A 13409-nucleotide genomic window follows, 5' to 3' on the forward strand; every position below is an offset into this window, starting at 1 on the left:
ACAGCCTTATGAAAAGAAGGCTGCTAAGCTGAAGGGAAAATACGAGAAGGATATTGCTGCATACCGAGCTAAAGGAAAGCCTGATGCAGCAAAAAAGGGAGTTGTTAAGGCTGAAAAGAGCAAGAAAAGGAAGGAGGAGGAAAAAGGAGAAAGAAGATGAGGAAGATGAAGAGGAAGAAGATGAAGATAATGAATAAGTTGGTTCTAGCAGTTTCCTCTCCTTGTTTATAAAGCATTTAACCCCCCTGTATACAACTCAACTCACTCCTTTTAAAGAAAAAATGAAATGTAAGGCTGTGTAAGATTTGTTTTTAAACTGTGCAGTGTCTTTTTTTGTATAGTTAACACACTACCAAATGTGTCTTTGGACACCCCTGTCTTGGTGGCATTTTCAATAGCCACTAACCTTGCCTGGTACAGTATGGGGATTGTAAATTGGCATGGAAATCTAAAGCAGGTTCTTGGTGCACAGCACAAATTAGTTATACATGGGGATGATAGTTTTTTCATCTTCAGTTTTCTCTGATGCCGCTTATACAAAATAATTGTTTTCCTCTTAACTGAATACCACTCTGTAATTGCAAAAAATGTTACAGCTGTTTTGTTGACATTCTGAATGTTTCTTTTTCTTTTTTCTTTTTTTTTTGAGAGGTTTTGCTATAGGGCGCGTGCACTCGCCAGACAGACAGAGAGAGACAGAGAGACAGAAAGCGAGAAATCACCCCCCAGGGGGGATGGCCACGCCGCAATCCCTTCTCCTCCATTCTCCTCTCGGGATCTTGGTCACGCACGCACACGTACCTGGCGTGAGTTTAAGCCACCAGGTCCGGGACTTGAACCAGGGTCGACTACGTGGGAGTCCAGCGACATAGCCATTATGCTAACTTCTGGTCCCAACATTCTGAATTTTTCTAAGTAAATATAATTTTTTTTAATTAAAAAAAAAAAGAAAAAAACTCACGCCAAGCATGTGTACATGCTTGCCTAAGATCCCAAGAGGAGAATGGATTGTGGTGCGACCAGCCCCTCTGGGGGTGATTTCTCACTACTTTCTGTCTGTCTCTCTGGTAAGTGCACGTGCCCTATAACAAAAATCTCCCTAAAGATGGTGCCAGCAGGTGGTGTGATGGTTTAAAGCGCTGGACTCCCACATATCCGACTGCAATTTGAGTCCCGGACCTGGTAGGTTGCTTTCTTACTTTCCCTCTCTCTCTCTCTCTCACTCTGTTCCTCTCTGATCAAATTAAAATAAATAAGTAAATGAAAATGATTCTTAAAAAAAAAAAAAGTCTCCCTAAAGAAAAAAAAAAAAGAAAAAAATAGGGCCAGCTGGTGGTCTGGTGAAATTGGATCCCATATGGCCTCCTGTGTAGTTCAAATCACGGACCAGGCAGCTTGAAAAACATGCTGGGGATGTATACATGCATGCTCAAATCTTTTTTTTTTAATTTTTAATTATTTTATTTATTCATTCATTTATTTTAGTTTGACCAGAAAGAGAGAGAGAGAGAGAGAGAAAGGAAGCCACCAGGTCTGGGACTTGAACCATGGTTGGCCATGTGGGAGTATCCAGTGTCTTAACCACCACACCACCTGCTGGCCCCGCATGACCAAATCTTGAAAGGAGGGAGAAATGGAGAAGGGTTTACAGTGTGACCATTCCCCTTGTGGGAGGGGGTAGGTGCTTTCTAGCTTTCCTTCTCTGGTGAATATACACACCCTTGGGCAAATTTTTAAAATGATATAATTTACATATTATATCTTTTGAAAATACACTAAGTTATATCAAGGGGCCCAAGGAAAGAAACTTCAGAAAATATGCTGAGGACCAGATAGTGGCTCATGGCAAAATGGGACACCCAGAGAGGCGATCCCAATGGGAAGGTTCCCAGTACCAGTGTGCAGACCTCCCTGAATATGTGGGGCATGTCTGCCTACGATCTGGGATTAGCTGAAGGTTGAGGTGGATCATGATGGAAAGATCCTGACTAGGGTGCTATCTCTCATGTTCACAGAGGAAATAAAAAACATTAAAAAAAAGATGCTAGGACCAGCAGTTGGCATAATGGCTATGTTGTTGGACGCCCATGTAGTCAACCACAGTTGGAGTCCTGGACCTGGTGGCTTAAACTCACGCCAGGCATGTGCGTACATGCCCAGGATCCCAAGAGGAGAATGGAGAAGGGATTGTGGTGTGGCTATCCCCCCTGGGGGGTGATTTCCCTCTCTCTCTCTTTTTGGCAAGTGCACGTGCTGTGTAACAAAAACCTCTCAAGAAAAAAAAAAAAAGCTGCTGGCCATGTACTGGACTCTATGGTATGTACTGAACTCTATGGCATGTACGAAACTACAGAGCTGGAAGCCATATGGCTGACCATGGCTGGAGAGTATGCACCCCCAAGACCCTGAGGGCTGAGGGAAGGAGACTGCATCATGATGAAACCCTGTCAAGGATGCCTTCTCTCTCTCCCTCTTGAGCGTGCATGATCATGACTAAAAAAAAAAGTAATAAAAAAGGGACCCACAGGTAGCGTAATGCTTACATTGCTGGACTCCTATGTAGTCAACCATGGTTCAAGTCCCGGATCCCGTAACTTAAAACTCACACCAGGCACATGTGCGTGCATGCCCAAGATCCCGAGAGAATAGAGAAGGTATTGCGGTATGGCCATATCCCCTGGGGGGTGAGTTCTCATTTTCTCTTTCTCTCTGTCTCTCCAGCAAGCGCACGCACCCTACAGCAGAACTCTTAAAAAACAAAACATTAAAAACCAAGAGCGAGCCTGTGCCCTGGTGGTTAAGAGTGCAGGATCCCACATCGTAGACTTCATGGTTCGAGATCCATCAAGCCGCTGGGTCTGGAACTCACGCATGTGTGCGCAAAAACAGAGAAGGGACAGTGGCATGACCATGCCCCATCAGGGATACTTTCTCCCTTCCCCTCTCCATCTCTCTCTCTCTCTCTGGTAAATACTTGCCTCCTCTGGCAAACTTAAAAAAAAAATAAAAAGCAAAGCAAAACCAAACAACTACACTACACTACTCTGTCAGGTGAAGTCTGGCCTGAGTTACGGGAAATGCCAGCATGGTCTAAGATACACTATTACAAACTTGATTATTTAAAGTATTGATACTGAACTAATTAGTAGTTAATAATTTGTGTTTTTTATTCCTCAGTTCACACTCTATAAGGAATAGAAATGGGGTGATTCAGTTTTGGTTCCTTTCAGTCCCACCTCGGAGGTGCTGAGTCAGTGGTACCTGTTACCCTGTTATGACTCAGAGGTTATTACTCAGGGAGACCGTTTTAATCCCTCCTGATTTAGGAGGTGACTCAGGAGGAAAGGCTCTGTGGCCACACCATCTCCCCTACACATGCACCCTGCTTTCCCGAGGGGCACCATTATATTCTTCCTTTATTGGCTATCCTTGTATAATACAAATCTGCAAGTTTAGATACAAAAAAAATCTGGAAATAAAAGATAGAAAAGTACCCGCCAGGCACCCCTTCCCCTTCGGCCCGGACCATTTCCCGGCGGGCACCGTGAGGTAACTGAGCATCTTCTTTCCCTCCCCCCTCCCCACCTCCTGAGCCCCATGGGGCCCCTGCCCCCATGAGACCTTGGCCCAAGGACGAAGTGGGCCCCCCGTGTGGGAGCAGGGACAGTGGGGGCGAGCACAGCATTGGCAGTGAACGCAGCGGGTGGGCAGAGGGAAGCCCTTGGCTTGTGCTGTGTATGGGGTAGGAGACGGCCAGACTCAGGCGGGCACACATGTGGGGCCTGGGGGGGCCTAAGTGGGCATCCCTCCTCCATCCTGCCCAACACTGGAAGGTTGGAAGATCAACAACAGAAACTGGGAAATGTAGCTTGAACCAAGGGCATTTGGTGGGACTGTGGCCATCCCTCATGTCTGGAGTAGGGGCAGGGGGAATTGCCAACCTAAGTCTGGCAGTGAAATGGCTCCCTTAACCAGGCTGGGTCCATCCCTGAATTCCTTCCCATCCCAACCTGGGCATTACAATGTTGGTTCTGTAGTGGTTGTGGGGGATAGTGGAGAAAAGAGGTTAAAGGGAGCGTTGAGGGGCACAGCCCCAAGGAGCAGGACTAGGGCAGAGGTTGTGCCTCAGGTGTGGGCACCTGGAGATGATGGGGTAGGCAGGGCGGCTTGGGCTACAGTTCAATCTCAAAGGTCTTCTGCAGGTCACCAGAGAAGGGGTTAGAAGGTTTCTCTACAGCGGGTTTGCCTTCTAGCGCAGCCCATTGGGCCTCAAAGGGGTCCAACTCAGGAGCTGGGGCAGGAGCCGGCTCTGGCGGCCAGGGAGCTCCATTGGGGCGTGGGCGGGCCTGAACCCCAGGGGCACTGGGTGCAGCAGGGGGAAGGAAGGCCCCAGCTTTCCCAAGAAGGGTGGCGGGCTGGGGCTGGAGCTGGGCAGCTGAGCAGAAGGCATTGGCCACCATCTGTGAGGGTGTGATGCCCACCACGGGCACCCGTGGCATGGGAGGATAGCCCAAGCCTGGATATGGGGGCATGAAAGGGGGCTGCATGTGCGGGGGTGGCAGGAACACTGCCACCTGGGCAGGTGCTGTGTCAAAGGGCCCCACTGGAGCAGGGAAGGGCTGCAGGGCAGGAGGCATGGTGGGCACTGGGGGCACCGAGGATGCTTGCTGCTGCTGCTGCTGCTGCTGCTGCTGTTGCTGCTGCTGCTGCTGCTGCTGGGCTTTGGCCACCTGGGATACCTCCTCCAGCCATCGCTCAGCCTCTGAAGGTGTCCGCTTGTGCCCAGGCTGGAAGGCAGCAGGGGGCACAGAGGGCTCACCCCAGGCAGACGTCCCTGGAGAGAGGAGAGGGCCAGGTGAGGGGCACAGGACACATGAGGATAGGATGACATGGTGAGACCCTGCAGCCAGAGATGGCCCATCTTGATCCCCAGCTGCCCCTCGCCAGCTGTATGACACTAGGCAGGTGACTTGGCCATTCTGGACCACATAATGGTGCTGCAGTGCTAAGAATGAACAATCCTTAGACCTCACGGCCTGACGGTAGGAAAGCCGAAGCAGGACTGACACTACATCCCACTGCCCTCTATTACTGACTATTTTGATTGTCACCCTGGTGCTACTATTCTGAGGTGTACTGTTTTAGGAGCCTAAGATTCCAAAACCACATGGATCTCTCTCAGAGTGTCCTGTTCTAAGATAGTAATAGGTTCAACCATTTTAAGTGTGTGTTTTCTGGTTCTAGAGTTATGCACGTAAATTGTTTAAAATTCGAAGGTGTTCTAGGGCAAGCTCATAGCTCTCAGATAAACCATGACCTAAAGTGATTCCATGGTTCTAAAATGATCTCTTGGAGCTAAGGCAATAGACTTCCTGGCTCTAGGAAGAACCTATCCCTGAGATGGTCCCATGAATCTAAGATGATCCTATAGTTTTAAGATGATCCATAGATCTTAGGTGACCCCAGGGGTCTAAGATAACCCACCATTCTAAAGTAATCCCAGGGCTCTAAGAGGATTCATAGTTCCTTTTTTTTTCTTCTTCTTTTTTTTTGGGGGGGAGAGGTTTTTGCTATAGGGCGTGGGCACTTGCCAGACAGACAGACAGAAAGCGAGAAATCATCCCCCAGGGGAGAATGGCCATGCTGCAATCCCTTCTCCTCCATTCTCCTTTCGGGATCTTGGGCATGCATGCACATGAGCCTGGCATGAGTTTTAAGGCACCAGGTCCAGGACTCGAATTGCAGTCGACTACGTGGGGATCCAGCGACATAGTCATTATGGTAACTGCTGGTCCCCATGGTTCCTTTTTTTAAAAAAAACTAAAAAAAGAGAGAGATTTTTGCTAGCCTGTGTAGAGAGACAGAGAAAGTGAGAAATCACCCCCAGAGGGGATGGTCATCCCACAATCCCTTCTCTTCCATTCTCCTCCTGGGATTTTGGGGATGCATGCACTTGCACCCAGTGTGAGTTTCAAGCTGCCAGGTCTGAGATTTGAACCATAGTCAGCCATGCAGGAATCCAGCACGTTAACCACTATACCACCTACTGGCCCCAATCCACCAATCAATTCATGGTTCTTAAATAACTGATGGCTCTTTTTTTTTTTGGAGAGGTTTTTGCTATAGGGCATGTGCGCTTGCCAGAAAGACAGAGAGACAGAGAGACAGAAAGCAAGAAATCACCCCCCCCAGGGGGGATGGCCACACAGCAATCCCTTCTCCTCCATTCTCCTCTTGGGATCTTAGGCTCACACGCACATGCACCCGGTGTGAGTTTAAGCCACCAGGCCTGGGACTCCAACTGCGGTTGACTACATGGGAGTCCAGTGACATAGCCATTATGCCAACTGCTGGTCCTGATAATTGGTGGTTCTAAGATAATACATGGCTCTAAAATGATTCCATGGCTCTAAGGTGCTCTTATGGCTTAAAGATGGTTTTAAAGCCCTAAGATATTCTGTGGTCCTAAGGTAATCTCATGGCTCTAAGATGATTCATGGTTCTAAGATGATCTCAAGGCTCAAAGATGATTCATAGTTTTAGGGTGATAACCTAGCTCTAAGATGATCCGTCGTTTTAAGGTGATCCTCTGGCTCTACGATGGCCTATGGTTCTAGGATGACCACATGGCTCCAAGAGGATCCCCAGTTCTAGGGTGATCCCATGGTTCTAAGCCTCGGGATCCAAGATTCCTGGAGTCTCCAAGATACGCCTGAATGGACAAGGGGTTATACAGGAGGGATACTAAATGGTGTCTTTCTCAGCAGAAGGGCTAGGTGTACCTGTCGTGGCAGATGGTGGCCCTGGAGCAGGTGCGCCGGCACTGGCGAAAGATGAGCTGATCTGTGTGCACAGAGCATTGATGCCATCGCTGTCGTTGGTGCCAGAAGGCTCCATCTCAGGCACTGGGAAGTCAGGGAAGGATGGAGGTCAGCACGCAGGCCCAGGCACCACCACAGCCCTGCTCTTCACCCCTGCCCCCTCAGGTGGTCCTCTCTTATGACCTTAGGCCTTTTCCCAAGGTATGTGGGTGGGCAGGTCCACTCTGCAGTAACTATGTGGCCATGGTCACTAGAATACCTGTGCTATGTGTGTGCACCATCTGAGGGTCCAACAGCCAAGCCAGTATATGGCATTTGGTTCCTTTTTTTAAAAAAAACTAAAAAAAGAGAGAGATTTTTGCTAGCCTGTGTAGAGAGACAGAGAAAGTGAGAAATCACCCCCAGAGGGGATGGGATGGTATAATCCCTTCTCCTCCAGTGTCCTCGGGATTTGGGGCATGTACGCACGTGTGCTCAGTGTGATTTTCAAGCAGCTGGGCCCAGGATTCGAACTGCTTATCTAGCCACGGCATCCCACAATCCCTTCTCTTCCATTCTCCTCCTGGGATTTTGGGGATGCATGCACTTGCACCCAGTGTGAGTTTCAAGCTGCCAGGTCTGAGATTTGAACCATAGTCAGCCATGCAGGAATCCAGCACGTTAACCACTATACCACCTACTGGCCCCAATCCACCAATCAATTCATGGTTCTTAAATAACTGATGGCTCTTTTTTTTTTTGGAGAGGTTTTTGCTATAGGGCATGTGCGCTTGCCAGAAAGACAGAGAGACAGAGAGACAGAAAGCAAGAAATCACCCCCCCCAGGGGGGATGGCCACACAGCAATCCCTTCTCCTCCATTCTCCTCTTGGGATCTTAGGCTCACACGCACATGCACCCGGTGTGAGTTTAAGCCACCAGGCCTGGGACTCCAACTGCGGTTGACTACATGGGAGTCCAGTGACATAGCCATTATGCCAACTGCTGGTCCTGATAATTGGTGGTTCTAAGATAATACATGGCTCTAAAATGATTCCATGGCTCTAAGGTGCTCTTATGGCTTAAAGATGGTTTTAAAGCCCTAAGATACTCTGTGGTCCTAAGGTAATCTCATGGCTCTAAGATGATTCATGGTTCTAAGATGATCTCAAGGCTCAAAGATGATTCATAGTTTTAGGGTGATAACCTAGCTCTAAGATGATCCGTCGTTTTAAGGTGATCCTCTGGCTCTACGATGGCCTATGGTTCTAGGATGACCACATGGCTCCAAGAGGATCCCCAGTTCTAGGGTGATCCCATGGTTCTAAGCCTCGGGATCCAAGATTCCTGGAGTCTCCAAGATACGCCTGAATGGACAAGGGGTTATACAGGAGGGATACTAAATGGTGTCTTTCTCAGCAGAAGGGCTAGGTGTACCTGTCGTGGCAGATGGTGGCCCTGGAGCAGGTGCGCCGGCACTGGCGAAAGATGAGCTGATCTGTGTGCACAGAGCATTGATGCCATCGCTGTCGTTGGTGCCAGAAGGCTCCATCTCAGGCACTGGGAAGTCAGGGAAGGATGGAGGTCAGCACGCAGGCCCAGGCACCACCACAGCCCTGCTCTTCACCCCTGCCCCCTCAGGTGGTCCTCTCTTATGACCTTAGGCCTTTTCCCAAGGTATGTGGGTGGGCAGGTCCACTCTGCAGTAACTATGTGGCCATGGTCACTAGAATACCTGTGCTATGTGTGTGCACCATCTGAGGGTCCAACAGCCAAGCCAGTATATGGCATTTGGTGGCTAATAGCAACCCTAATTAAGGACCTCAAGATCTGTGTGGGGCCACAATCCAGAAGAGATGTTTAAAACTTTAACTACATGTATTAACTTAAACACATTCAGCCACATGTACAGCAAGAGCAAGGACCGGTCAGAATGTCTGGTCACACCACAGTTCACTTGCTGGGGTCATTTTTCCTGCTTTGGGCAGAGAAACAGGGTCCTGCTCACCCCACCCAGCCTGGCCTATGACATACAGCATGAGGGCAGGGGGCCTGTGCCAGCCAGCCAGGAGACACCGAGCAGGTGTGGTGGCCTCATGGGCTGGGAGGAGCAAAGGCACCGTTCGAGGAACAATGAATGCATGTGCTGCGGCAAATGTCTGTGGTGTTTCACCAAGTGGCTCCTCCTCAAGGAGGATGGGGATACTCCAGCGAACATGAGGAAGGAGCTGGCTGGGGAAGTCAGCAGGTGTGACTTGGGACCCAGGTCGGGCATAAGGGGCTTCCAGATCAACACCTGTGATGTGTACAAATGGGCACGAGACTTCTGAAGGGCAGCCACGGAGGGTGACAGATATCTAGGCGTGTGGCATCCTGATGTGTGATTCCCAAGTGTGAGTGAATCTGTGTGCATAAGTGTGTCTGAGTGTGCACACATCTGCAAGTGTGGCTTCTGAGTGTGTGAATTTGGGCATGTGTGTGTATCTGGGTGTGTGACTTCTGAGTGTGGGTGGTTTCTGGATGTAAATGACAGATTGGGATGTCCAAGTACATGTGACATGCGTGTGGGAGCATGACATCTGTGTAAGTCTGTGAAATTTCTGTGTGGCAAGTCACGCCCAAATGAATGTGCAGCTGGTGAAGGAGTGAGAGGCTTCCTCGTGAAGCCTGGGAACCTCCCCTCTCGGAGTTTTGGGTGTGTGCTTAATGTCAGGCTGCATGAAGACGGCAAATATGAGGATGCGTTATGACCCAGAGAAGCTGTAGGACATGGAGAGAGCATGCGTCATTCTCCACAATGGTGGCATCTGCTCAACAGTTACCTTTTGGAGCAGCCCAGCCTCCTGGATACAGATCAACACACTCCCACAACAATGCCTAAGGCCATAAGGGGTGGGTGTTGCAGATTTAGCTTCTAAAAGCAGGAGAATGGGCCAGACGGCAGGGACTACGAGGGGGTGGGGTGGGGGGAGCAGTCCTCCTGCCTGTCTGCCTAAGACAAAAACATGGCACCATGCCATCTCTTTCCTTTTCTTACCCCCAGAAGACATCCCTGCTCTTTAGCCAATCATGATGTGTGCCATATTTCTCCTTTCCTTTGGTCACGCAGACATTGCTAATTGAGCATGACTTTGCTTCCTTAACTTCTGTCCTTTACCACAGCAGACATGACTAATTGACCATGATGTGTATTACCTCTCTCCTCTTCCCTTGCTCACGTCAGACAGTGCTAACTCCCCTTCACACGGAGCCCTGTGCTCACCTGTGCCCTTCACCTGGAAGTCAGTGCGGCGCTGCAGTGTGGATGGCAGCTCATTCAGTCGTAGGCTCAGTTGCCGTTTGAAAGGCGAGTTTTTCTGGCTGAGGGCAGGGAATCCACGGAAAGAGCCTTGGCGAACCAGCTGCTCCAGAGGGGCATGGCGCCGGGGGATGGCAGCCGCTGTGGTGCCTGCAGCCACTGGGGTGCCTGCCTCACCCTTCTCACCAGGTGACGTGGTGGCTGGTGTGGGGGACACATGCCCAGGCTGGGCAGGGCCGGGAGCCACAGTGGGGGCAGCTGCTGCCTCTGCTGGAGATATGGGGGGACAGGTGGTCAGACATCTCACTTTGGCACTTGAGGCCTCTCCCACCTGGCCTTGACATGTCATGATTCTCTTGTCCCTGCCTCCCAGCTGACATTACAGACGTGCATCACCAGGCTTGGCTCTCCTTGAGACGGGATCTCACTGTATTGCCCAGGCCGGCCTCAAGCTCACAGTCCTCCTGCCTCAGCCTCCCCGAGGTGCTGGAATTCCAGATGTGTGCCCCTGCACCCAGCCCTCAGGTTGAACAAGACATTTAAACTCATGCCTGCCCATATAGCCCCAGCCTGTGGAACACAGAATCTGGTAGTGAGTGTCATTGTGGCTGGGCTGTCACCTGGTCCTCCATCATTCCTCAAATCTGCCTTCTTCATTCAGCGTATCTTGGTCTGAAGACAAACTGGTCAGAGCTCTGAAGCACTCCCATTCCTCCAAGCCAACACTGCCTTCCCAGGAAGCCCTGGGAGTCCGACCCTGTGTGTCTCTAGCTTTCACCCTGATCTGTCTTCCTGTACTGCTCTAGCCATTTTTCCTCCAGGACCCTCTGTCTCTCTTTCTGGTAATTTAACATTTATTTGGTACACAAACAACGCATCAGGCTTGTTCCAGGTGCTTTGCAAGTATTAACTCATTAGGTCTACCCACCCACCCACGGGGTTAATACTATTCCCATTTTACAGATGTGGAAACTGAGGCTCAGCAAGTCAATGACTTACCCAAGTCCCAGTGCTAGGAAGGGGCAACTGACTTGAGTCCATGCACACAGTGACCGCCCTAGCCTGTGTCCCTCCTAACTGGTCCCTCCACAGCATGCTGCCTTTTCTGTCATTCTGTCTGCTCCTCTGTCTCTCTACTTACCCACTTCCTCCCACCCCAACTACTTCTTCCCTTCCTCCAGCTGCTACCAGTCATTCTAGGCCTAGTTTGGCCCACTTCATCCTCTGGGAAGCTTTCCAGATTGTTCCAGCCTCTCAACCTGGGATCTTTTTACTCCAGGACTACTCCCTGGGAAGAACCCTGGTCTCCCCACTCAACATGAAAGGCAGGCTCTTCAAGGGCAGGACCCTCACCTACCCCTGCCAAATCACTCCCACATACCCAACCTCCAACGAGGGCCTCACCCAAGCTGCAGCCTGAAGGCTGGTGAGATTAAACCCGGACCCAGAGGGATGTCACTCAGAGCTGCTTGCTCTATCTTCCAGGTCTATTTGGGCCTGGCCCCGAGAAGTGGGAACAGCCAGGATAGGGTGGAACCAGGAAATCACCTCTGCCCCCAACTCGCCCATCGTGTGTCCTCAGGAAGTTCCCTCCCCTCTCTGTGCTCCATTCTCCCCGACTAGAAACCTGGGATAAACATTTCTCTGCTGCCCCCATAGCCTCCTGAGGGTCCATTTAGGTAGTGCGTGCTGAGTGCTTTGGAATCCAACAAAAGCTAGTCAACAGTTCTGTGGCAAGTGCACTGTCCTGTAAGTCCTCCATTGGAAAGAGCTCAGAGCTTCCCTGGGATGATGCACCTCGAGGCAAAATACTATGAGATGCTCAGCAAATCAGACGTCACTCTGTAAACTTGTGTTTGGCTGTGCAAACAGTGACGTGATTTCCACAGTGCAAAGTCCCTGGCAATTAGAACATCCTCTGGAAACTGCAAAACCTTTTGCAAACTCCCGAGCACATTATAATGTACTTTGCCTATGACAACAGACTTCATAAATTCTAATATTTTTTTGTAAAGGGTAAAGAAATATTTGCAAACCGTGAAGGGCTGGATACCCAGCACATGCTATGGAAACAATAAAACATCACATATGCTATCGTGTCCTCTGTCAACTTCACTTTGTAACTGATTTTGTCAATGATTTCTTTACAAATTCTTCTTTTTTTTTTTTGAGAGGCTTTTGCTATAGGGCGCATGTGCTTGCCAGACAGAGAGACAGAAAGCGAGAAATCACCCCCCAGGGGGGATGGCCACGCTGCAATCCCTTCTCCTCCATTCTCCTCTTGGGATCTTTGGCACACACGCACATGTGCCCGGTGTGAGTTTTAAGCCACCGGGTCCGGAACGCGAACCACGGTCGGACTACGTGGAAGTCCAGCGACATAGCCATTACGCTAACTGCTGGTCCCACAAATTCTTTTTTTAAGCGTATTTCTCTCTTTCTTTTTGCTATGGGGTGTGTGCACTCACCAGGAACAAACAGAGACAGAGAGAGGGAGAGAGAGACAGGGAAGGGACTTCCCCCTCGAAAAGAGCTGGATGAGGGGTGCGACGCGGCTCTAGGTGGTCGAGGTCACCGGCTGGGCTGGGGGCCTTAACTCCGGTGTCCTGGATCTGAGGCTCACTCTAGGGGAAAGTAGAAGGTGGATGTTAACCCCGGTCTCTGGCTTCAGCCAAGTCAGCGGAGAAACACGCTCCGTGAACAGCGAAGCGTCTGCTCCAGGTCTCTAAGGGAGGATGGGGAAGTCAGCCAAGAGGAGTCGTGTGAGGTCCCCGGGAGATGATGGATTTGTGAGACCCCCTACGCTGTGCAGACGACCTCAGGCACCTACAGGGGTTGTATGCAGAGCCTTTCTGAGAACGGCGGCTGCTCCGGACGCAGGGAAAATGAATGGTGCAAAGTTGAGTCGGGGACGGGGTGAGGTATGGACTCTGTCCCTCTGCTCGGCTCTGGCTCTGGTTCCCCTCTCCATCCGGCAGCTCCAGTCATCTGTGCCTGTGACTCTGCTGGGACAGGGAAGTGACCAGACAGCCCAGACTGCTGGTTCCCCACACATGTATTTTTAAGAATTATTTAATGGGAACCAGCAGTTAGCGTAATGGCTATGTCGCTGGACTCCCATGTAGTCAACCCTGGTTCGAGTCCCGGACCCGGTGGCTTAAACTCACGCAGGGTGCGTGTGCGTGTGTGCCCAAGATCCCTAGAGGAGAATGGAGGAGAAGGGATCGTAGTGTGGCCATCCCCCCATCTCTCTCTTTCTGGTGAGTGCACTCACCCTATAGCAAAAACCTCTCAAAAAAAAAAAAAAAGTAG

At 50.3% G+C, this 13409-nt stretch overlaps 1 protein-coding gene across 2 annotated transcripts in view; it reads right to left on the minus strand.

Annotated features, from left to right (window-relative positions):
* Window positions 1-3398: 3398 nt before the first annotated feature.
* The window catches only part of NUMBL (NUMB like endocytic adaptor protein), a 47245-nt gene continuing 37234 nt past the window's right edge, over window positions 3399-13409 (minus strand). The window contains exons 7-9 of one of the 2 annotated variants that reach the window (XM_006140472.3): window positions 10062-10364; window positions 8237-8359; window positions 3399-4834 (exon numbers count right to left, since the gene is read on the minus strand). In XM_006140472.3, the coding sequence (XP_006140534.1) occupies window positions 4173-4834; window positions 8237-8359; window positions 10062-10364 (1088 nt within the window). In that variant the 3' untranslated portion in view covers window positions 3399-4172. Of the gene's footprint in view, window positions 4835-8236; window positions 8360-10061; window positions 10368-13409 lie in introns of both variants that reach the window. The other variant, XM_006140470.3, reaches the window with a different exon arrangement.

Source organism: Tupaia chinensis, unplaced genomic scaffold (assembly GCF_000334495.1).
Source record: "Tupaia chinensis unplaced genomic scaffold, TupChi_1.0 Scaffold000037_18, whole genome shotgun sequence".
Lineage (NCBI taxonomy): Eukaryota > Metazoa > Chordata > Mammalia > Scandentia > Tupaiidae > Tupaia > Tupaia belangeri.